Raw genomic sequence first — 26,820 nt, forward strand, 5'->3', positions numbered from 1 at the left:
GATACAGGTCAAGCACCTGATGATACAACTGTTATTGGTAGAGTCTCAGATGGCGATGAGGAGAGAAATAGATTGACCGAGTGCAGCTTCAAGTTCCTGGGTATCAACATCTCGAGGATCTATCCTGGTCCCAACACATTGACACAATGACAAAGATGACCCAACAGCAACTGTACTTCTCTGGGAGTTTGAAGAGATTTGGTGTGTCACCAAGACATGAACAAATTTCTACAGATGTACCGTGGAAAGCATTGTGACTGGTTGCATCACCGTCTGGTAGGGAGGCTCCAATGTGCAGGATCGCAAGTGGCTTCAGACAATTGTAGACTCACCCAGCTCCATCACGGGCATAAGCCTCACCCCCATCGAGGACTCCTTCAAAAAGACGGTGCCTCAAGAAGGGGGCATCCATCCTTAAGGGCCCTGCATGCCCTGATCTCATTGCTACCATCAAGGAAGAGGTACAGGAGCCCAAAGACCCACACTCTGTGGCTTAGGACCAGCTTCTACTCATCTGTCATCAGATTTCTGAACAGGTTATGAACCCATAAACATTATCTCAGTATCTTTGCTTTCTTTTTGCACTAGCTATTTATTTACATTTCTTGTTATATCTTAAAGATTTTTATGTACTGCACTCTACCACTGCCTCAACATAACCAGTCATGATAATAAACCTAGATTTGATTCTGATCTTTTTAAAATCATGACATATTATTTTTTGTCTTGCACAATACTGCTGCTAGAAACAAATTTCAAATCGTATATCAGTGATAATAAACCTGCTTCTGATTCAGAGGCAAAAAGCAGCTACTCTCAGCCATAGTCTTCTCATAGAACACAGAGCAGTACAGCACAGCAGCAGACCCTTTGGCCCACAATGTTCTGCCGTACCAATTAGTAAGCAAACCACGTAGTGTGGTACCAAATAAATTAGTAATCAAAGTAAAGATGGTGGCCTGGCTCACTGCCACGCTTACTCCCCAAAGGAGCAGAATGCACAGATGATGGGAGTTGAGAAGGGAAATGCTTATGTAAAGGAAATAATACCATCTTAGGTTTCCTTGGTTGCTTTTGTGGCTGTTCTAATTACCTCTGGAAAAAGCTAACAAAGTTCTTAAAACCTGATCCCTCACACGTAAAGTACCAGTGACACCCAACTATTCAAACAGTCTTTGAACCCTCTGTTCTCTCCACAATAGCAATGTCTTAAGTCTCTGGTCTCGGTGGAGAGAGACAATGGGAAGAAATGCGGAAGCAAGCCCACCTTTCAAAGGTATGATCAGTTTCAAGAGTAGAAGAGGTTTAAGGCACACCATTAGAAAACAGACTTGTTGGGTGAGAGGCAAAGACTACCCAATAGGTATTGTTTAGAAACATTCCCCAGGGTGGAGATTTCCCTCTGTCACACACATTTTGGAAACCCAAGCTTGATAATTGTTGACGGTGGTTAGCTTGGGGTGGGGGGGTCAATATATAGCCTCAAATATGCCATACAATCCTGTCACCAAAATAAAAGCCTTATTCTTCTGTACTCTTGTTTCAGGCAGTAAACAGAAACTGATATAAGGTTATTTTTAATCAATTTCAATGTGATTCTTTTAAATTAATGTTTTTAGTGAATCAGTTAGTCATCATCTTCGTATTATTGCTTTTAGACTGCTTAGAAACGAGCTGCAATTCGATATTCAACGCCCCACCTTGTCCCTTCCGACAGATCTTTATAGCTTTAGTGTTTTTATTCTTAAGATGATATAATTTTTGCAAGTCCACTCTGCAAACGTTTATTTATTTATTTTATTTAGAGATACAGCGTGGAATAGGCCATTCCGCCCCTTTGAGCTGTGCCGCCCAGTAACACATTGATTTAACCCTAGCCTACTCACAGGACTATTTATACAGACAGACAGGCATACTTTATTGATCCCGAGGGAAATTGGGTTTCGTTACAGTCACACCAACCAAGAATAGTGTAGACAATATAGCAATATAAAACCATAAATAATTAAATAATAATAAGTAAATTATTTCAACTGGAAATAAGTCCAGGACCAGCCTATTGGCTCAGAGTGTCTGACACTCCGAGGGAGGAGTTGTAAAGTTTGATGGCCACAGGCACGAATGACTTCCTATGACACTCTGTGTTGCATCTCGGTGGAATGAGTCTCTGGCTGAACGTACTCCTGTGCCCAACCAGTACATTATGGAGTGGATGGGAGACATTGTCCAAGCTGGCATGCAACTTGGACAGCATCCTCTTTTCAGACACCACCATCAGAGAGTCCAGTTCCACCCCCACAACATCACTGGCCTTATGAATGAGTTTGTTGATTCTGTTGGTGTCTGCTACACTCAGCCTGCTGCCCCAGCACACAACAGCAAACATAATAGCACTGGCCACCACAGCCTCGTAGAACATCCTCAGCATCGTCCGGCAGATGTTAAAGGACTTCAGTCTCCTCAGGCAATAGAGACGGCTCTGACCCTTCTTGTAGACAGCCTCAGTGTTCTTTGACCAGTCCAGTTTATTGTCAATTCGTATCCCCAAGTATTTGTAATCCCCCACCATGTCCACATGGACCCCTTATAATAATAACCAATTAACCGACTAACTGGTGCCTCTTTGGGCTATGGGAGAAAACTACAGCACCTGAAATAAACCCACATACACACAGGAAGGATCGAACAAACTTTCTTACAGAGGTGTCGGAAATGAATTCTGAACTCCGATACTCTGAGCTGCAATAGTGTTGCGCTAACCGCTACACCTCCATGCTGACCCAACAGGCCTCAAGAAGACAAGTTGGCACTGATAAGTGGCAGTATATAAGCTGACAGAACCATAAGACATACAAGCTGAATTAGGGCATTAAGCCCATCGAGTCTGCTCCACCATTCCATCATGGCTGATTTATTATCCTTCCCATCCCCATTCTCCAGCCTTCTCCCTGTAGCCTTTGACATCTTTACTAATTAAAAAACCTATGAATCTCAGTCGTAAATACACTCAGTGACTCAGCATCCACAGCTGTCCATAGCAATGAATTGCACAGATTCACCGCCAGATGGCTAAGGAAATCCCCCCTCATTTCTGTCCTAAAGGGATGTCCTTGAATTCTGAGGCTGTGCACTCCGGTCTAAGACTTCCCCATTACAGGAAATATTGTCTCCACGTCGCATTGGCCAACAATACTACCTCCACAAATGAAAAATCCAGTGGCGTGTTTAAGTTCAAAGATCTTACCAGAACAAATAAAGTTATACACTGATTATTCTAGTTACTGGTGGATGTGGGTTTGAATTCTTTGGACACCCTGTTTAACAATACTCAAATTAACTCTTTTAGTAATGAACTACACCAAAGCTGTTGTTATCTATTTCCACTTTTCATGGACACACTTCATACTCTTTTTTTTCTTGAATCATTGAGGCTTCACCACCTAATTTCTGCTCTAATGTGCTGCAAGCAAGAACCAACAGATTCAAGGGCAGCTTCCATTCCACTGTTGAGCATTCTACCCAGACGCATCTCGGTTCGGTAGAGCAGGTGCTCTGGAAGACACCATAGATAGGGTAAATGCAAGCAAAGTTTTTCCTCTCAGGTTGGGTGAAACTAGAAGGGTGAATTACTCAAGAGGAACATGTGGGGAACTTCTTTACTCTGGGGGTGATGCAAGTGTGGAACGAGCTGCCAGTGGAAGTGGTGGATTTCAACATTTAAGAGAAGTTGAAAGAAGTACATGGATGGGAGGGGTATGGAGGACTATGGTCTGGGTGCAGGTCAATGGGACTTGGCAGTATAACAGTTCAGCATGGACTAGATGGGATGAAGGTCCTGTCTCTGTGGTGTTCTCTCTGACTCCCCTTCCTGGCGTATCACTTAATTTTCTTTCAGTAACACCTCTGCTTTCTACTGCCACCCATATTATATTGCTCTGCAACCGTTAACCTTTTGTCTCATCAAATCACTTCTGCATTCACTCTAACACTACTTACCTCTCAACTAATTTAATGCATCAGTTAGGGGTTTGATTACAGGAGTTGGGACATCGTGGCGCAGTTGTATAAATGGTTTGTGAGGTAGCGCCTGGAGAACTGCATACTTCTTCGGTCACCTTGTTATAGAAGAAATGTAGTTAAACTGGAGAGAGTGCAGTAAAGATTTACGAGAATTTATAGGATCTGAGTTATAGGGATAGGTTGCCTAGGCTGGGTCTTTATTCCTTGTAAAGTAGGAGAATGTGAGGTGACTTTTATGGAAACATTCGGAATTAGGAGTTTGAGAAGATTTGGAATGTCACCTTGCACTTGCAAATTTCTACATTCTAACTGGTTTCATCACCGTCTGGTATTGGGGGGGGGGGGGTGCTACTGCACAGGATCAAAGTAAGCTGCAGAGAGCTGTAAACTCAGGAAGCTCCATCATGAGCACTAGCCTCCGCAGTATCCAGGACATCTACAAGGAGTGGTGCCTCAAAAAGGCGGCATCCATCATTAACAGCCCTCATCACCCAGGTCATACCTTGTTCTCACTGTTACCATCAGGTAGGAGGTACAGAAGCCTGAAGTCACACACTCAGCGATTCAGGAACAGCTTCTTCCCCTCTGCCATCTGATTGCTAAGTGGACATTGAACCCATGAACTCTATCCCTACTACTTTTTATTTCTAGTTTTGCAGTACTTATTTAATTTACCTATTAAGTATACAGTATATACTTACTGTAATTCAGTTTTTGTTCTATTGCTGCTGGTAAGTTAACAAATCCGTGACACATGCCGGGGATAATAAACCTGGTTCTGATTCATATTTTTCTTCTGAAAATGATGAGAAGCATATATAGAGTGGATGGCCCCGGGGAGGGGGTGTCCAAACTAAGAGGCATAAGTTTAGGATGAGAGGGAAAAGATTTAAAAGGGACCTGAAGGGCAACTTTATCATGAGGAATCTAGTAAGTACATGGAACGACCCGTCAGAGGAAGTGTTTGAGTCAGGTACAATAGTATCATTTAAGAAGCACTTGGACAAGGATGTGGAAGGGTGGGGCTTGGAGAGATATGGGCTGTATGCAGGAAATTGAAACAAGTGTTCATGAACTGGTGGGGCCGAATGGCCTGTATCTGTGCTGTATTGCAGAGGTACCAACCTGGGGTCCACAGAACCCTTGCTTAATGGATTTGGTCCATGGCATAACAAAGGTTGGGAACCACAATGGAACATGTATATAACTAGATAACCATATAACAATTACAGCATGGAAACAGGCCATCTCGGCCCGTCTAATCTGTACCGAACACTTACTCTCACCTAGTTCCACCTACCTGCACTCAGCCCATAACTCTCCATTCCTTTCCTGTCCATATACCTATCCAATTTTTTTTATAATGACAAAATCGAACCTGTCTCTACCACTTCTCCTGGAAGCTCGTTCCACACAGCTACCACTCTCTGAGTAAAGAAGTTCTCCTGTCATTGTAAATTCAACCCAGCCCATTAAGCAACATCCCTATAGAATGAACTTAGAGAAAAGCAAATTGGTGGAAAAAGAAATTGAACACATCCTTGCTGCCGGTATCATTAGGCGATCTACTACGGACTGTGCGTCACCGTGCGTGATCGTTCCAAAACCAAACGGTAGTGTGAGATTCTGTACCGATTACAGGAAAATAAATGCCATCACAAAGACGGATGCTTATCCTATCCCGAGAGTAGATGATTGCATTGATAGAGTGGGAAAGGCTAGGTACATCACGAAAATTGACTTGCTGAAAGGATATTGGTGTGTTCCTTTGACTGAAAGGGCTAGAGAAATCTCAGCACTTGTCACACCTTCAGGGTTGTTTGAATATAATGTTTTACCTTTCAGAATGAAAAATGCTCCAGGGACATTTCAAAGGACGATTCACTCGGTAATTAGATGTTTAGAAAACACAGGGGCTTATATCGATGATTTAGTGGTCTGGAGTAACACGTGGGAAGAGCACACTGTGGCTTTGGAAAAACTGTTCAAACGGCTGTCTGAGGCTAATCTAACAGTGAACCTCACTAAAAATGAGTTCGGCCACGCGACTGTCACGTATCTGGAGTATGTAGTAGGTCAGAGGCAGCTGGCTCCTGTACAAGCCAAGGTACAGACTATTGCTGAGGTTTCCGTTCCGACTAACAAAAAAGCTTTGCGAAGGTGTTTAGGAATGGTAGGGTATTACCGGAAGTTCTGTAATAACTTTGCAGATATCGCTCATCCCCTTACCAGGCTCTTGGGGAAGAGTGAGAAATTTGTATGGACTGACCTTTGTCAAGAAGCCTTTGAGAGGCTGAAAACTATATTGCGTTACCATCAAAGCACCTGATTTTTCAAAACCCTTCCCTCTAGCAACAGACACTGGTGACAAAGCTGCTGGGGCAGCATTACTACAAAAAGATGGGGATGAAATTGAACACCCAGTGGCTTATTTCTCCAGAAAATTTAATGTACACCAGAAAAATTATTCCACCGTGGAGAAAGAGTTACTATCACTTATTCTGGCTTGACAACAATTTGAAGTTTATGTTTGTCCTGCACAGAAGCCACTAATAGTTTACACTGACTATAATCCGTTGGTATTTCTGACTAATATGAAAGATAAGAACAGAAGGTTGCTGAATTGGAGTCTGATATTGCAAGAGTATGACCTCAAAATAAAACATGTAAAGGGTACTGACAATGTGATAGCCGATTGTTTATCTAGATGTTGGATTTGAAATTATACCTGTTTTACTCTGTTAACTGATGATTACCTATGTATTATATTAAACTCTGTAATGTACATTTAAGTTTAAATGTTTCCTCTGAAAACATTTCTTAAAAGGAGGGGGGTGTTATGGGCAAACTGAGCTTGAAACAGGGTCCAGAGTTGACCCTATGAACTGTGCTGCTATTGAGAGAGAGACCGGGGAGGCGTCCAGTCCAAGTGAGAGAGAGAGAGTGAGACAGAAACTGCTCGAAAGATTTAATGTTATGGTTTCTTCTGCCAGCGTGTTTACCTTTTCCCCAAGGACACTTTGCCTGCTTATTAAGGTTCCTGCAGAAAGAGCAGGGCAGAGCCGGTTGATGGACAGCCAGTGTCCAGCATGTGGAGATAAAAAGCAGGTCCACTGGGACTCAGACAGACACACCACAAGACATGCAGTGTGGACACTGAATGAGCTTTGTGCACCCACATGAAGGTGGGGTTTTTGGAGGATCGATTCGGGGAAATCGATCAGTAGCTCACAGTGTGAAAAGGTGCGACCGGTGGGGAATTATTTGTGTGTCCACCCTTGCCTGGGTGATAGGTCCACCACTGAAGAACGGTCGTACATATCGTGGTCATAGTCGGTGACCACAACAGTACTTCGGAAGACAACGGGACGATCGACGGCAACGGCTCACCTCTCACCCCTCCCTCTCTCTCTCTCTCTCTCTCTCCAACGTTACTCAAACAACTACCTCGAACTGAACTGAACTCTTCACCATTGTAAGACTCTATCCATTTACCCCTAGGTTTCAAAGAGCCTGGCTTTGGTTCCTATTTCCACACCTCTGTATACATCATTGCTAACCTGTTTCATGTATTTGCATTCTATAGTACTGTATTGCATGGTTTACTAATAAACACTATTAGTTACTAGTAATACCAGACTCCAAAGTGTTCTTCCATTTCTGCTGGTTCTTCAACCCGGTCACGGGGTACGTGACACCTAGTAACTTCTTCAAAAAATTCAATAAGATTTGTCAAACATGACCTTCCACGCACAAATCCATGTTGCCAGTTCCTAATCAGACCTTGAGTATCTAGATAATTATATATACCATCTCTAAGAATACTTTCCATTAATTTACCCACCACTGACGTCAAATTTACTGGCCGATAATTGCTAGGTTTACTCTTAGAACCCTTTTTAAACAATGGAACCACATGAGCAATACGCCAATCCTCTGGAACCACCCCCGTTTCTAATGACATTTGAAATATTTCTGTCAGAGCCCCTGCTATTTCTACACCCATATGCTGCACCCATTTTGTAATGAATATCACAAACCAGTTTAATAATATTTGTTCGGCTAACAAAGCATTTATGGGATAATTTATGGGTGAACAAACTCCTATTCTTCGGTCTAAATACACCACTGTTCAACCGGGTGATGGACTTCTTAACAAACTGACCTCGAGATAGTCAAAAGGCACAACCACTCCTCCCTCCTCATCGTCCTCAACACAGGTGCCCCAGGGCTGTGTGCTGAGCCCATTACTGTACACTCTGCTCACAGGAACACACAACCAAACACCCGAGTAGTTACATGGTCAAGTTCGCCAATGAAACAACAGTAGTAGGGCTCATCATCTATAATAACGAGATGGCCTACAGCAAGGAGATGGAAGAGCTTGAGGCCTGGTACCAGGCAAATAACCTCTTCCTCAATGTCAATCAGACAAAAGTGATGGTTACTGATTTCAGGAGATCTCACACCATTCACTCCCTTCTTCACACAGGCAGTGGAAACTATGAGCAGTTTCAAACTCCTGGGAGTGTACATCTCGTACAAACTCTCATGGACCCAGAACACATTCTACACAATCAGGAAAGCTCACCAGTGTCCTGGCTTACTGAGGAGGCTGAAGGGAGCTGGACTCAGGCCATTCTACAGATGTGCAGTAGAGAACATCGAGCATGCTGCATCACTACATGGTACAGAGACTGTACTGTGGCGATCAGGAAGGCTCTTCAACGGGTAGTCAAAACTTCCCAATGCATCACTGACAGCAGCCTACCCACCTTCGAGGACATACATGCAGAAAGGTACCGGAGAAGGTCCAATCATGAGGAATCCCACCCACCCTGCTCGCGGTCTGTTCGTCCCACTCCCATCAGGGAGGAAGCTACCTGGCACCCACACCAGGACCACCAAACTCAAAGACAGTTGTTTTCCCCAAGAAGTAAGGGCAATCAACATCTCCACCCAGTAACCCACCCCTCCATATCCCCAACCATCATTACTTTATCATTTCCTGTCAGAGTCACCTTATGTATAGATACTTCTGTGCCTAACATCACATTATCAATCTATGTACATATATAATCAATATGTATGTATATAATCAATCTATTACTGTTTGTACAAGGGGTGATTGATAAGTTTGTGGCCTAAGGTAGGAGGAGATGAGTTATACAGCTCTCGTTACATGCACATGCAGGTCAACCCTTTGAGTGATTATGCAGAAAGTTTGAAGTTAACTCATCTCCTTCTACCTTAGGCCATGAACTTATCAATCACCCTTGCTGTGGACACTTTCTGGAGTGTGCTCCACGACCGCTGGACTAAGTGTGTAAATGTAGGAGGGGACTATGATGAAAAATAAATTTGCTAGGTTTTCTAAAATTGACTCCTTCTACCTTAGGCCACGAACTTATCGATCACCCCTCGTATCTAAGCTATCTTACGTTTTTATATTTCTTCTGAGTTTATTATTATTGTTCTGTTCTTTTTTCTTATTGTGTTTCTTTTGTGTTGCATCAGATCCAGAGTAACAATTATTTCATTCTCCTTTACACTTGTGTACGAGAAATGACACTAAACAATCCTGTATCTTGAATCTTGAATGTTCATGAAGTTGGATTTCTGTCAGTTCGGTCCTCCGTGACACAGAGAGCCCCTGTACTGCGAAACTGCTTCATTGGATCAAGTAACAAAGTGGTTAGCACGACACTATTCATCACGGGGCATTCCAGAGTTTAGAGTTCAGTTCTGGCACTGTCCTGTAAAGAGTCTCTGTGGGTTCTTGGCTATATCCAGGTGCTCAGGTTTCCTCCCACAGTCCAGAGACCAATTGGTCATTGTAGGTTGTCTCATGATTAGGTCAGGGTTAACTAGGGTTGTGGGGATGCAGGAGTGGCATGTTCGAAGGCCGGAAGGGCCTGCTCCGAGGTGTGTGGCTAAATAAATAAAATAAATGTGATAATCACTTTCAAGAAGCTGCTAGACAGGCACAGAAATATACAGGGAATGGATCACGTGCAGGCAGAGGGATTAGTTTAATTTGGCATTGTACTTAGCACAGACATCATGGGCTGAAGGGCCTCTTCCAGCAGTGCACTTTAACTTTAATGTTCTTTAATTTTGAAATACAGCACGGTAACAGACCCTTCCCGCCCAATGGGCCCGCGCCGCCCAATTGCACCCTAGTGACCATTTAAGCTACCACTGGGTATGGGCTAAACCCTTGCTGTCACGGGGAGAACACACGAACTGCTTATAGACAGCAGGAGGAATCGAACCCAGGTTGCTCGCACCATAATAGGGTTATGCTAGTTATTGCATTACTGTTTAATGCTGCTAATAACATAATTGTAATGTTCTGAGTCTGTGCTGTGGGAACTGAAACTTTACGTTTGTTAAACATTAAGGAAAAGACCATAAGACATAGAAACAGAATTAAGCCATTTGATCCATTAAGTCTGCTGCAGTGTTCCATCATGGCTGATTTATTATACCTCTCAACCTCATTCTCCTGCCTTCTCTGAGTAGCCTTTGGCACCCTCACTAATCAAGAACCTATCAACACCTGCTCTAAATATACTCAGTGACTGGGTTTCCACAGCTGTCTGTGGCAATGAATTCCACAGATTCACCACTCTCAGGCTACAGAAAATTTTCCTCATTTCTATTCTACAGGGATGTCCTTCTATTCTGAGGCTATGCCTCCTGGTCCGAGATTCCCCCACAATAGGAAACATCCTGATACATCCATCTACCTAGGCCTTACAATATTCGATGGGTTTCAATGAGACACCCCCTCATTCTTCTAAACTCCAAGTACAGGCCCAGAGCTATTGAGCTCACCTCATACATTAACACTTTCATTTAAAAATCTTTCTCATGAACATCCTCTGGGCCCTGTCCACTGCCAGCACATCTTTTCTGAAATAAGGGGCCTAAAACTGCTCACGATACTCTAAGTGCAGTCTGACCAGTGCCTTACAAAGCCTTAAAAATAACACATCCTTCCCTTAAACTTCCTTGAGCGGAGATCCACATCAATACACAGGAGAATGGAAGGGGATACCAATAGATACCATGCAGACTAAATAACCACTATACGGACGGAGATGTGGGAGAAGATTTCTTTCTTAATGTATTACCTATCCCCAGCTGACATTCTGAAGGAGAGATACCTCATTCTGCCCCAGAGTTACTTGACAAAACCCAAAAGGTATCCTTAACTCTGACTCTCTGCCTGACAAGTTGCAGTCACCCCAAAGATCTGGACAGTGTCCAAAAGACGTAGGAGCAGGTATACGTCATTTGGCCCCTTGAGTCTGCTCCGTCATTCAACAGGAGGCTAAAGAAATCTGGTGTGCCCCCTTTGACCCTTACCAACCACTCTTCAACTTCTTGCAGTTACAGGCAGAGCAGTTGCCATACAAAGCCAGGATGCATCCGGGCAGGATTCTTTCTATGGTGAATCAATAGAAACTGGTGATAGTCGATGAGAACATAATAAGTGTCTTTAACCTCCTGGGAGATGAAGGGCAATACTGCACTGGATCAGAAGAAGCTGTGGAAAGTTGCGCACTGGCCTCCCCAGCAGCGAGGATATCTTCAAACGGCGATGCTCAAAAAGACGGCATCCATCATTAAAGACACCCATCACCCAAGACATGCCCACTTCTCATTGCTCCCATCAAGGACAAGATACAGCAGCCTGAAGACACACACTCAGTTTCTTCCACTCTGCCATCAGATATCTGAATGGACATTGAACCCATGAAAACTACCTCACTATTTTTCTGCTCTCTTCTTGCACTACTTATTTTGGTTTAATTTTTAAAAATGTATTTCTTATTGTAATTTATTGTTTTTTTATTTTTATTGTACTGCAATGTACTGCTACCACAAAAAAAACAAATTTCACAATATATGGCAGTGATATTAAATCTGATTCTGTAGTAGAGGCATTAGTGAGCTTTCTTGGCATCTTTGCAGTTGGAACAATGTGTGTCTCATTTGTTTTGTTGGCATTGAGGGAAGGCTATTGGAACCCATTGACTACCTGGACCTAAACGCGAAAATGTTGCAGAGGACCACACACAAAATGCTGGAGGAACTCATCAGGTCAGGCTGCATCTACAAAGAGGAATAAACAGTCTATGTTTCGGCTTGAGACCCTTGATCAGGATTGGAAAGGAAAGGAGGAAGATGCCAGAATAAGAAGATGGCAGGAGAAGAAGGAGTACAAGCAAGAAGGTAATAGGTGAACCCAGGTGGGTGAGAAAGGTAAAGGGCTGGAGAAGAAGGAATCTGATAGGAGACATGATTGGACTGTAGGTAACGTAATTGGGAGAAATGTACATAGTTCACAACCACCGACAATGAGTTGGTGTTTTGCTTTAAGAGGCTAGTCTGATGTGATGACGTAAGGATTTTAAGTGCACTTCTGTGCTTTAGGGTTTGGACTTCAATAAAATGTGTTACCAGGTTTCATTAAACATGAAACACCTCACTTTGTCTTATTTGCAGATACCTACAGGAACATGGAAGAAAGGGAAGGAGGAGGGGCACCAGGGTGAGGTGACAGAGAGGTTAGGAGAAGAGGTAAGAGGCCAAAGTGGGGAATAGAAGAAGAGGGAAAGCGGGAAGGGAGAAAAAGAAAAAGAATAAAAGTAACTGGAAAGAGAAACTGACGTTCATGCCATTAGGTTGGAGGCAACCTAGATGGAATATGAACTGTTGCTCCTCCACCTTGAGTGTGGGAGTGTTCATCAGGGCATAAGAGGGGGCCAAAGACTGACATGTCAGAACTGGAATGTGTACCTACCCTGGCGTCCCTTTAGAAGGCATCTTACCTGGGTGGAAGGTATCCGTGGCATTGGTAATGTTCTGGCCCTTGTCGCTGATGCGGGCTGTTATTGTCACAGGGCCCTGGCTACCTTCCAGAATGCAGATGGTGAAGGTCATATTGAGTCTGGTTGACAGCTTTCTCGGTGCTGTGATGACGTAGGTTGGTCTTCAATAAAACAAAAGACAGGTTTATTTGTGTATTCCACGCTGCTTGGTTTGGCAATAGCACTGCCTGAGACTGTAAGGAAGACCACACCATACAGCCATAAGGCATAGAAAGTGAAATAGGCCACTCAGCCCATCGAGTCTGCTCTGCCATTCTGCCATGACTGACTTATCATCCCTCTCAACCCCATTCTCCTGCCTTCTCCATATATCCTTCGACACCCTGACTAATCAAGAACCTATCAACCTCTGCTTTAGATATACCCAATGACTTGGCCTCCACCTATTCACCACCTTTTAGCAAAGAAATTCCCCCTTCTCTCTGTTCTAGAGAGGTACCCTTGTGTTCTGAGGCTGTGCCCTCTGGTCCTGGACTCTCCCACTATAGGGAACATCCTAGCAATGTGCACTTTAGAGAGAGTTGAGGACAGAGCTCAGCACGTCGCAGGAAACAAATCTCCCATGGTCTTATGAAAGGGCTATTTGAAATTCGTGTATTCAAAATTAAATCCCAAGGAGTCCATTTGGAAAATGAGCTTCAGTTCCTTCGGCTTCTTTTGTTTTTTTTTTGGAATAAGACCGACATCACAGTTGGGAAGAGGAGTGGGAATGGGAGCAGACCGGGAGTGGGTTTCTGATGGAGATTTAAAGAGACAGATAACCAGAGGCTCATACCCAGGGCAAGAGGCAGCATGTTAGCATAGCGGTTAGCGCAATCACGTTAAGCACCAGCGATCACTGATCGTATTTCAATTCCCACCGCTGTCTATAAGGAGTTTGTACATTCTCCCCGTGCCCATGTGGGTTTCCTCCGGGTGCTCTGGTTTCCCTCCCACAGCCCAAACCCATGCGGTCAGGGTAAAGGTCAGTAATTTGTTGGTTTGTTATGTTCGCGCCAGATGTGTGGTGACACTTGTGCGCTGCCTGCCGTCAGTACAGTCCTCACCAATCTGACTTGATGACAACATTTCATTGTATTTTTAATATGTGACAAATAGAGCTCATTTCTTTTTCTTTTAAAATTGCTCAAGGACCACTTCTACCCTGCTGTAATATGCTGGACTCTTGACCTCAGAATCTACCTCATTAGGACCTTGCATCTGCCTGCTCTGCACTTTCACTGTAACTGTAACACTTTATTCTGCTGTTACTGTTTCCTCTTATACTACCTCAACGCACAGTTAAAATAACATGATCTGTGAGGATGGCATGCAAAATAAACTTTTTCACTGTACCTCAGTACACGCGACAGTAATAAACCAATTTACTAATTCACCAACTGAATAGAGATGCTTTCAAAATGTTCACACAACCTATTCTGATAGTGTAATAGAGTAAAGCAATAGACACAGTACAAATGTACTATGGGGAGCATTCTGACCTGCTGCATCACCATCTAGTGCTCGCGGACTACAGAACAGGATCGAAGTAAGCCGCAGGGGGTTGTAAAATGAGTCAGCTCCATCATGGGCACTATATAGTATCCAAGACATCTTCAAGTAGCATTCAACATTAAGGAAACCCCCTCCCCCAGGAGATGCCTTGTTATCATTGCTACCATCAGGGAGGAGGTACAGAAGCCTGAAGTCACACACTCAATGATGCTGAAACAGCTTCTTCCCCTCTGCCATCCGATTTCTGAATGGACATTGAACCATGAACTACCTCACTACTTTTTTATCTCTATTTTTGCACTACTTATTTAATTTAACTATTTTATATATTTTTCTCTTCCCTTATGGGTGGTGTGTATGTGCATTTTTTACTCAATCTCAAGTTCTCTAGCAGAAGCCCGGGAGCTTGAGGGTTCTATGCAGTATCCTTGCTGTTCCTAGTACAGCATTCTTCTGGACCGAGAACTTAGATGTTGTTCCTGGGATTTGTTGGAACCACACTCCCAGTCTAGGTGTCACAGCTCCAAGTGCTCCTATCACTACCAGGATTACTCTGGCTTTAACCTTCCACATCCTTTCTATCTGCTCTTTCAAGCCCTGGTATTTCTCCAGCTTCTCATATTCTTTCCTCCTGATGTCACCGTCATTTGGAATCGCCACATCTATTACTATTGCTTTCTTCTGCTCCTTGTCCAGTGTTACAATGTCTGGTTGGTTGGCCAGTACCTACGTATCAGTCTGTATTTGAAAGTCCCAACTGGATCTTAGCTCTGTCATTCTCCACTACCTTCTCGGGTGTTTCCCATTTGGACTGGGGAGTGTCCGATCCATACTCAGTGCAGGTGTTCCTGTACAATTCCTGCAACTTGGTTGTGCCGTTAAGTGAATGCTGTCCCCGCCTGCATCCTGCTACTGTGTACTGGATGATTTCAGTGGATTCCTTGCATAGTCTGCATCTTGGGTCTTGTCTGGTGTGACAGACCCCTGCTTCTATTGCTCTTGTGCTCAGTGCCTGTCTTGTGCAGCCATGAGCAGTACCTCTGTGCTGTCCCTCAGCCCTGCCATTTCCAGCCATTGGTAGGACTTTCTTATGTCACCACCTCTGATATCTGGTGATGGTACATCCGGTACAGTGGCTTGGCCTGACGTGGCCTCTGGTCCTCTGGCTCTGCTTCACCCACTTCCATTTCCATGTCCCCTGCCTGCTCTCTGAGGTATTCTCCTAGCAGGTCATCTTTAGGGGCCGTCTTCCTGACATACTCATGGATGTTTCGCATTTCTTCCAGAACTGTGGCCTTGACACTTCCAAGTCCCCGTCCTCCTTTATTCCAGTGGGTGTACAGCTGCTCGGCATTAGGCTTTGGATGGAATCCTCCGTGTACTGTTAGTAGTTTCCCGGTCTTGATATCAGCGGTTTCTAGTTCATTCCTTGGCCAGCACACTATTGCACCAGGGTATCTGATGACCGGTAGGGTGAACGTGTAGATGCCTCTGATCTTGTTCTTCCTATTCAGCTGCCTTTTTAGGACCTGCCTCACTCTTTGGAGACATCTCTTTGAGATGATCTGGCAAGGGGAGTTCAAGCCTATGCCGAACAGCAGTGGGGATAGTGCATCACCCTGGTATATTCTACACCTGATGGTCACTTGTGCTATTGGCCTTGAGTTAACTTCTAGCATCATCCTCCAGCAGCCCACTGAATCTTGATGAAGATCCTTAGTGTTTTGTTGACCTTGTACAGAGACAGGCATTCCAGGATCCATGTATGGGGCATTGAGTCGTATGCTTTCTGGTGGTCAGTCCAGGCTGTGCTTAGATAGGTTTGCCTGGCCTTAAAGTCTGACATGACTGCTTTGTCCACCAGTAGTTGGTGCTTGGAGCTTTTGGTTCCATTTCCAATTCCCCTCTGAGCAGGACTCAGGAATTTTCACACACGTTCCTTCAGCTTACTGGCTATGATGCCTGATAGGCACTTCCATGTTGTTGACGGGCAGGTTATAGGCTGATAGGTTGATGCAGTTGTGATGATCCTTCATTATGAGTACTGTCTTTCCTTCAGTTAGCCAGTCAGGGTGGGAGCCTGATTCAAGCAGCTGGTTCATCTGAGCTGCCAGCCGTGAATGTAACACTGTCAGTTTCTTCAGCCAATAGGTGTGGATCATGTCAGGCCCTGGTCTAGGTCTTCATACTTGTTACCCGATGCTGGACATCCACTGCTATGATGGTGAGTGGTTCTTCCTCTGGCAGATTGCAGAGGCTTGCCTGTAGGTCTTTCAGCCATTGGGCACTGGTGTTATGTGATGCTTCCTTCTCCCATATTTTCTTCCAGTACTCCTCAGTTTTGGTTGGTTCAGGTTTTGGCATATTGTTGCTCTGGAACTATGTGAATACTGTTTAGACTTACTGTAACTCACAGAGTTTTTTCTATCATTAAGTATTGTACTGCTGCCACAAAACAACAAATTTTACAATATATGCCAGTGATACTAAACCGGATTCTGATTCTGGAAACAGACGCTTCGGCCCAACTAATCCATGCTAACCAAGATGCCCAGCTAAAGCTAGTTCCATTTGCCTGCATTTGACTCCTATCCATCAAAATATTTCCGATCCATGTACCCGTCCAAATGTCTTATGTAATGATACTGAAGAGCAATTCACGCCTTTCTATCGAATAGACTAGATTACAGCAATGCACATTATACTGGCCTTCCAAAGCAATCTATTCACAAACTTCAACTCATTCAGAACACCACTGCTAGACCCTTAACCAAAATCAGGATGAAGACCATAAGACCATAAGACAAAGGAGCAGAAGTCAGCCATTTGGCCCATCAAGTCTGCTCCACCATTTTATCATGAGCTGATCCATTCTCCCATTTAGTCCCACTCCCCCGCCTTCTCACCATAACCTTTGATGCCCTGATTACTCAGATACCTATCAATCTCTGCCTTAAATACACTCAATGACTTGGCCTCCACTGCCACCCGTGGCAACAAATTCCACAGATTCACCACCCTCTGGCTAAAAAAATTTCTTCGCATCTCTGTTCTGAATGGGCGCTCTTCAATCCTTAAATCATGCCCTCTCGTATTAGACTCCTCCACCATGGGAAACAACTTTGCCACATCCAATCTGTCCATGCCTTTCAACATTCGAAATGTTTCTATGAGGTCCCCCCTCATTCTTCTAAACTCCAAGGAGTACAGTCCAAGAGCAGTCAAACGTTCCTCATATGTTAACCCTCTCATTCCCGGAATCATTCTAGTGAATCTTCTCTGAACCCTCTCCAACGTCAGCACATCCTTTCTTAAATAAGGAGCCCAAAACTGCACACAGTATTCCAAGTGAGGTCTTACATGTGCTTTATAGAGCCTCAACATCACATCCCTGCTCCTATACTCTATTCCTCTAGGAATGAATGCCAACATTGCATTTGCCTTCTTCACCACCGACTCAACCTGGAGGTTAACCTTAAGGGTATCCTGCACGAGGACTCCCAAGTCCCATTGTATCTCAGAACTTTGAATTCTCTCCCCATTTAAATAATAGTCTGCCCGTTTATTTCTTCTACCAAAGTGCATGACCATACCCCTTCCAACACTGTATTTCATTTGCCACTTCTTTGCCCATTCTCCCAATCTATCCATGTCTCTCTGCAGACTCTGTTTCATCAGCACTACCGGCCCCTCCACCTATCTTTGTATCATCAGCAAACTTAGCCACAAAGCCATCTATTCTATAATCCAAATCGTTGATATACAACATAAAAAGTAACAGCCACAACATGGACCCCTGTGGAACACCACTGGTAACCAACTGGCAGCCAACCAGAATGGGATCCCTTTATTCCCACTCTCTGTTTCCTGCCAATCAGCCAATGCTCTATCCATGTATGTAACTTTCCCGTAATTCCATGTGCTCTTATCTTGTTTAGCAGCCTCATGTGCGGCACCTTGTCAAAGGCCTTCTGAAAATCCAAATACACAACATCCACTGCATCTCCCTTGTCTAGCCTACTTGTAATTTCCTCAAAAAATTGCAATAGGTTTATCAGGTAGGATTTTCCTTTAAGGAAACCATGCTGAGTTCTGCCTATCTTGTCATATGCCTCCAGGTACTCCATAACCTCATCCTTGACAATCGACTCCAACAACTTCCCAACCACCGATGTCAAGCTATAATTTCCTTTCTGCTTCCTTGCCTCCTTCTTAAATAGCGGAGTGACATTTGCAATCTTCCAGTCCTCCGGAACCATGCCAGAATCTATTGACTTTTGAAAAATCATTGCTAATGCCTCCACAATCTCCACAGCTACTTCCTTCAGAACACGAAGGTGCATTCCATCTGGTCCAGGAGATTTATCTACCATTAGACTATTCAGCTTCCTGAGTACTTTCTCTGTCGTAATTGTGACTGTGCTCACTTCTCTTCCCTGACACCCTTGAGTGTCCAGTATACTGCTGATGTCTTCCTCAGTGAAGACTGGTGCAAAATACTCGTTCAGTTCCTCCGCCATCTCCTTATCTCCAATTACAATTTCTCCAGCATCATTTTCTATCGGTCCTATATCTACTCTCACCTGTCTTTTACTCTTCATATACTTGAAAAAGCTTTTAGTATCCTCTTTGATATTATTTGCTAGCTTCCTTTCATAGTTCATCTTTTCCCTCTTAATGACCTTCTTAGTTTCCTTTTGTGAGCTTTTAAAAACTTTCCAATCCTCTGTCTTCCCATTAATTTTTGCTTCCTTGTATGCCCTCTGCTTTGCTTTTACTTTGGCTTTGACTTCTCTTGTCAGCCACGGTTGCATCCTTTTTCCAGTCGAAATTTTTTTCTTTTTTGGAATATATCTGTCTTGCACCTTCCTCACTTCTCGCATAAACTCCAGCCACTGCTGCTCTGCCGTCCTTCCCGCTAGTGTCCCTTTCTAGTCAACCTTGGCCAGTTCCTCTCTCGTGCCACTGTCATTTCCTTTACTCCACTGAAATACCGACACGTCGAATTTCGGCTTCTCTTTCTCAAATTTCACAGTGAACTCAATCATGTTATGATCACTGCCTCCTAAGGGTTCCTTCACCTCAATCTCTCTAATCACCTCTGGTTCATTACACAATACCCAATCCAGTACAGCCGATCCCCTAGTGAGCTCAACAACAAGCTGTTCTAAAAAGCCATCTCATAGACATTCTACAAATTCTCTCTCTTGAGATCCAGTGCTGATCTGATTTTCCCAATCCACTCGCATGTTAAAATCCCCCACAATTATCCTAACACTGCCCTTCTGGCAAGCCTTTTCTATTTCCTGTTGTAATTTGTAGTCCACAACACCACAGCTGTTAGGAGCTCTGTATATAATCGCCTTCAGGGTCCTTTTACCCCTGCGATTTCTTAGCTCAACCCATAAATATTCTGCATCTTCTGATCCTATGTCATCTCTTTCTAATGATTTAATATCATTTCTTACCAATAAAGCCACGCCACCCCCTCTGCCTACCTGCCTATCCTTCCGATACATTGTGTATCGTTGGACGTTCAGCTCCCAGAGACATGCATCCTTTAGCCACGTCTCAGTGATGGCCACAACATCATACCTGCCAATTTGTAGCTGTACAACAAGGTCATCCACCTTATTCCTTATGCTGTGTGCATTTAAGTATAACACCTTAAGTTCAGTATTTAGTACTTTTTGCTTTGATTGCACTGCATCTCATCCCAATGGCTGCAAAATTGCCCCATCACCTGCCTGTCTTTCCTGACATCTTTATTGCTCACTATCTTAGATTTATTTCTGTTTTCCCCCTCCTCTGCTCTATCAGTCCGGTTCCCATCCTCTGCAAAATTAGTTTAAACCCTCCCTAACAGGTTTATTAAATGTGCCCGCTAGGATATTGGTCCCCTTTGGGTTCAGGTGTAACCCGTCCTTTTTGAACAGGTCATACTTCCCCCAGAAGAGATCCCAATGATCCAAGAATCTGAAGTCCTGTCCCCTGCAGCCACGCATTCATTTGCCTGATCCTACTATTCTTGCCCTCGCTAGCATGTGGCACAGGTAGCAATCCTGAGATTACTACCCTGGAGGTCCTGCTTCTCAGCTTCCTTCCTAACTCCTGAAAATCTCTCTTCAGGACCTCCTCCCTTTTACTATCTATGTCCTTGGTACCAACATGTACCAAGACAGCTGGCTGTTCGCCCTCTCCCTTCAGAATATTCTGGACCCGATCTGAGACATCCCATACCCTGGCACCTGGGAACGCCCATCCTAGCTAATCTGCATTGCCTTCCTGGATCTTTTAGAATTGATTTTAAAGTTGTCCTACATGTTTTAAAGTTCTCAATGGCTGGGACCTGAGTACATCACCGAATTATTTTCATTTTATAAAGTTGCTCAAGCGCTCGTGTCTTCTTCTGCCGGAGTCTTAAACTTAAACCATCTCCCTCAAAAGATAATTGGCAGGGCAGATTTTTTAAACCACGCTCCTAAACTGTGGAACTCGATACCTGAAACTATAAGGGATGCAGACTCAGTTGACACCTTTCAAAGCCAGCTCAAAACCTATTTATTTCATCTTGTTTTTTGTCCATTAGACTCATGTTTTTTATTTTTTAAATTTTATTTCCATGCTTGCACTTTATCACCGTGTGAAGCACTTTGAACTATATTGCCTGTACGAAAATTGCTCTATAAATAAGTTATGATTATAATTATTATAGGGGGATATTAGGGGTAAGTTCCGTGCACTGAGAGTGGTGGGTGCTTGCAATGCCCAGCCATGCTGGTGGTAGAGTCAGACCCTTTAGAGACATTTAAGAAACTCTTAAATAGGTGCATGGGTGAAAGAAAACTGAAGGGCTATGTGGGAGAGAAGGGTTAGATTGATCTAAGGAGTATGTTGAAAGGTCGGCACAACACTGTGGGACAAATGGCCCGTAAAGTGCGAAAGTCTTAGTGAAGTATATACAGCTAGGGTGCGCCTAAGACTTTTGCCCAGTACTGTATTTGTCAACATGGATGGGGAATAAGTTTGCAAATCTGCTGGGAGCAAAATACGTTAGGAAAGATGAGGGTGGAGCACTGCAGGAGTGGTGTGAGACAGGTGGCATGGCAGGGGTGTCAGGGGTGGGGCTTTGAGTAGGTGCAGACATACCCAGCCGTGCGACAAACACAAGGTCATTTGATTCCAAACAATTGGTTTATTAATCTTTACAGAATGTCTCTCTAGTACTTCCTGCACCCTCCCCTCTCCTTACCCCTTTTCCCAACCACTATTCTCCTCTTCCTGCCCCCCTCTCACTTCCTGTCCACAATAGCGACCCATATCAGAATCAGGTTTATCATCACTCATTATGTCATGAAGTGTGTATTTTTGTGACAGCAATACAGTACAAAACATAAAATTACTACAGTACTGTGCAAAAGTCTTAGGCACCCTCGCTATATAAATGTGCCTAAGCCTTTTGCACAGTACTGTACATTCCCTATAAACTTCAAGTTATACTCACGTATACCAACAGTAGTACCAAAAATGAGTTTGCAAAATGTAATATGACTGTAAGCTTTCAACAACTGTCTCAGTCTCAGAGAACCAGGTATAGCTGGATCTCAGACACACAAGAGCATCTGCAGATGCTGGAAATCTTGAGCAATGCACACAAAATGGTGGAGAAACTCAGCAGGTCAGGCAGCCTCTACGGAGAGGATTAAATCATTGACAGTTGGGGGGGGGGGGGGTCCAAAACATTGACTGTTCATTTTTCTACATAGGTGCTGCCTAACCCACTGAGTTCCTCCTGCATTGTGTGTGTGTGTGTGTGTGTGTGTGTGTGTGTGTGTGTGTGTGTGTGTGTGTGTGTGTGTGTGTCTGTGTGTGTGTGTGTGTGTGTGTGTGTGTGTGTGTGTGTGTGTGTGTGTGTGTGTGTGTGTGTGTGTGTGTGTGTGTGTGTTTTAATTAGATCCCAGCTACATTGCAAGGTGGACATTGAAACATTGACTCTTTTGGAATCGGGCGATTAACAAGCATTCACAAAATTAACTTGCATTTTTACAGAAAAAAACAATTTTAATTATACAAGATATGCAAAGAGGTTCCATTCACATTCTCTGCCTGGATGAAAATATCACAAAATTATCCCTAAATCAATAAAAAATATAAACATCCACTTAAAAATTAAATGCTGTTCAGTGACAATAAAAGAGACTGCAGCTGCCGGAATCTGGAGTAAAAAATAAACTGTAGGAGGAACTCAGCGGGTCAGGCAGCGTCTGCAGAAGGAAGTAGATGGTCAGCGATTTGGGTCGTGACCCTTCACCTGAATTTGGGTCTTACCTTGTAGAGTTGCAGCTGGAGAGGGTGATGAACAACAGCAGTACAGAGAGGAACAGAGTGCCGGTGAGAGGATGCATGTTGCCGGGTTCAGGCGGGGGCTCTTCCTCCCAGTTTTCAGTCCTGGCACGGAGAGGGAGCAAACCCCTCTAGCAGAGTCCCTCTCCTCCTCTCTCTCTGGTGATCGTTTACTCTCTCTCTCTCTCTCTCTCTGTGTGCACCTCCCTTTTTCTCTGTCACACCTTGCCTCTTTCTGCACACTTTTGCTCTCTGACGCTCTATGATATTCTCATTGCATTGTGCAATACTCTCTCTCCCCCGGCTCTCAATTTCTCATTCTGGTAATCTCTGGATCTCTGAACTCTCTCTCTCGCTGGCTCTGTATTTCTCTCCGTGCCCTGCTTTCTCTCTCACTGGGACTCTATGCTACCTCTCCCTGTGGCAAGCTCTCTGTTTCACTCTCTCAGTATGACTGCCTCTCTCTCTCTCTCTGGCTTACTCTGTTTTTTTCCTAACACTCTCACCGTCTCTGTCTCTGTCTCTCTCTCCCTCGCTCCGGAGTACATATCAATATACTTGCCGGAGTTGGGAATCTTCGCGCTGTGCTCGCTCCCGCTTCTCTCCCAGCGCGGGCGCGAGATTTGAGAAGTAAATCCCACAGTAAAACTTCGGGAACGAATTCTTCCCATCCCCTCCCCACCAATAGATGCAGCTCGATCCGCCGAATTCCTCCAGAGGTTGTCCATTAAGAGCAACATACACAAAATGACGGAGGATTTCAGAACCCGCTTACCCGGAAAGTGCACACCCTGAGAAATAAAACGCATAGGTTATGTAAAGCGATCTGATAAGGTGTTTTGGCACAAAAAGTCAACTCTTTATCCCCCTCCATGGATGCTGCCTGACCTGCTGAGTTCCTCCAGCACTTTGTGTGTGTTGCTGTGGATTTCCAGCATCTGCAGAAACTCCTGTTCATGTATTGTGACAGGCTAGTGGGGAAGGGGGCACAATGTTAAAGTGATGCAGGAAAGTATAGGGGAGGGATGTCAATGGTAGGTTTTTTTAAGAGAGTGATGGGTGTGTGGAACGTCCGGCCTGGGGTGATGTTAGAGACAGATACATGTGACCATTCTGCTAATTGTTGATTACTCATGGCAATTTGCACAGATACAGAGACAGGGAGATTTAAGAAATTCTTAGGTGGGCACATGTATGAAAGAAAAATGGAGGACTATGAGTGAGGGAAGAGTTAGATTGGTTTTAGAGTAGGTTAAACGGTTCTGGGCCAAAGGGCCTGTATTGTGGCAATCTCTCTGTTCCACTCTATGTTCGATGCTTTATAATGTTAGAATGGGGTGTTCCAATGACTTGTCCTACACCCACGGCTAGTGCGATGCTATTACAGCTTGGAGTGTCGTTGCTTACCGTTGAATCCCAGCCACATCTGTAAGAGTCTCTGTACGTTCACCCCGTGACCGCGTGGGTTTCCTGTCCGACTTCCTCCCACAGTTCAAAGACGTGCCAGTCGGTAGGTAAATTGGTCATTGTAAATTGTCCCGTGATTATGTTAGGGTTAAGTCAGGGACTGCAGGGCAGCGTGGCTCGAAGGGACCTCGAAGGGTCTATTCTATTCTGTCTCATAAAGAAATAAAATAAACAAAAATGCAACAAGCAGTTTCTTTCTTCAGGGTTCTGTGAGTGGGTGAAAGGGAGTGATTAAATGCAACCACTTATCTGTTTAATGACTGATGCAATCTGATCAGGGTTGTCACAGAGTCACAGAAAAGTACAGTGCAGAAACAGTTCCTTTGGCCCATCTAGTCCATGCCAAATCATTTAAACTGCCTGCCCCCATCGATCTGCACCTGGACCATGTTGTAACTCCCTGGCTGCGAGCTGAGGTAGAGTCACAACAGGAGCTTAGAAGGACGGAGCAGATTAGCCTGGATGGTTTTGAACAGATTCCCCAGGAAGTCCAACAAACAGCTTCAGCTAGGTGGTCTTCCTCTGCGTCCACAGAGAATCATTGATGGAGACAAGAAACAGAGTACATATCATCTGCTGGAAGAACTCAGCAGGTCCAGCAGCATCTGTGGAAGGAAGGAATTGTCCATGTTTTGTGTTGAAAAAATTACTGCAGATTCCACCCACCCTAGCAGTCACCTATTCACCAAATTGCCATCAGGGAGATGCTATGAGTCCATCACCACCAAGATTACACATCATCTCCAAAGCTTCTTTCCTGTAGCTATCCAGCTTCTCAACAAAACTCACTCAGGTGTAATACCCTAATCATTCTTAAACAACATCTGTTAGATGGTCTTTCCTGCTCTCCTTGTTCTGTTGATAATTATTGAGTCTGTTCATATCTTCACACTTATTTAAGTTTGATTATTGATGTTTGCGCATGTGACCGTTCTGCTAATTGTTGATTACTCATGGCAATTTGCACTATTGTACTGTAAATTGTTGGTTGCTAATGCATTGTCCGTTACGGTATTGTTCTGTGATTTATGCTTGGCACCGAATCACAATTCATTCTGGTATGTTTCACATACGGGCAATAAAGTGATTCTGATTCTGTTCAGGACAGAGAGTGGAGAGGGGAGGTAGAACATAGAACTATACATCACAGTACAGGTCCTTTGGCCCACAATTCTGTGCCAACTAATCTAACCTTTCTCTCCAACACAGACCATATCCCTCTATTTTTCTTTCATCCATGTAGTTTCTAAGATGCTCTTAAAGGTCCCTATTGTATCAGTGTCTGCGTTCACCGTCGGTAGTGTGGTCTAGGCCCTTAGACGGTAAGACCATGACATAGGAGCAGAATTAGGCCATTCAGCCCATTGAGTCTTCTCTGCCATGGCATCATGGCCACTTCATTAGCCCTCTCAACCCCATTCTTCAGCCTTCTCCCTGTAACCTTTGATGCCCTTATTAATCAGGACCCTATCAACCTCTGCTTTAAATATACCCAATGACTTGGCCTCCACAGCCGTCTGTGGCAATGAATTCTGCAGGTTCACCTCTGGCTAAAGAAATTATTCTTGATCTCTGTTGTAAAAGGATGTCCTTCTATTCTAAGGCTCTGCCCTCTGGTCCTAAACTCACCCACTACAGAAAACATCTTCTCCACCTCTGCTCCATCGCAGCCTTTCTGTATACACTTTGCATAAAATAATCTATCTCTGATACATCTTGTAAATTTTCCTACAATCACCTTAATTGAATATCCTCTGGTATTTCTCATTGCTATACTGGGGAAAAGGTGCTGGATGTCCACCCTATCTATGCCTCTCGTAACCTTATACACTTCTATCAAGTCACCTCTTGATAGAGGCACATAAGATAGAGATAGTATAGAGTTGAGAAGGGCAGTGGTGAGTTTGGGCCCAGGAGATGATTAGTGGAATGAGAAGGGTATGAGGATGATGGACAGATAAAGCTGGGTAGAGGAGGGAGAAGCTTTCAACTATTTCAGCATCTGCAGTGTGTTGCGTCCCTGCAGGTAAGGAACAGTAAGGCATTCAGCCCATTGAGCCTTCCCTCTCATCAGGATCATGGCCAATACTATACCATTCTCCTCACCCCACCCCAATTCGGAATGTAATCTCTAGTGAAGCCAAAATAAGCTGGGTGGAGGGGAAGGTGAACAAGCTGGAAAGTGATAGGTAAAGCCAGGTGAGGGGGGAAGGTAAATGGGTTGAAGAGAGTGTATTATTCTGGCTTCTTCCTCCTTCCTTTTCTGTTTGATGAAGGGTCTCGGCCCAAATCATCAACTATTTATTCATTTCCATAGATGTTCCCTAAATGGTTGAGTTCTTCCATCATTTTATTTGAATTGCTCTGGATTTCCAGCATCAGCAGAATCTCTTGGGTTCATAACAGTAGATCCAGTTTTCTATTACAACAATGGGTGCATGCTAGAACATAATTAGTGATGTTTCTGAAACTTGGGTGTTGTCGCTTGGGAGCTGTATCAAGGGGACATTAGAACCATTTGTGTCTCTTGTTTTGCAGAATCTTGGTTAATTCCTTCTGTACTGAATGTAGCAATTCAAATACAGAGCTTCAC

At 44.1% G+C, this 26,820-nt stretch overlaps 1 protein-coding gene across 1 annotated transcript in view; it reads right to left on the reverse strand.

The window, feature by feature from the left end:
- cd109 (CD109 molecule) overlaps positions 1–23,425 on the reverse strand; it is a 247,971-nt gene extending 224,546 nt beyond the window's left edge. The window contains exons 1-2 of the mRNA XM_073050423.1: positions 22,746–23,425; positions 12,864–13,024 (exon numbers count right to left, since the gene is read on the reverse strand). Coding sequence (XP_072906524.1) covers positions 12,864–13,024; positions 22,746–22,822 — 238 coding nt within the window. The 5' untranslated portion in view covers positions 22,823–23,425. The remainder of the gene's footprint in view (positions 1–12,863; positions 13,025–22,745) is intronic.
- Positions 23,426–26,820: the final 3,395 nt, after the last annotated feature.

The sequence above is a fragment of the Hemitrygon akajei genome, chromosome 7 (genome assembly GCF_048418815.1).
Source record: "Hemitrygon akajei chromosome 7, sHemAka1.3, whole genome shotgun sequence".
NCBI classification, from domain to species: Eukaryota; Metazoa; Chordata; class Chondrichthyes; order Myliobatiformes; family Dasyatidae; genus Hemitrygon; species Hemitrygon akajei.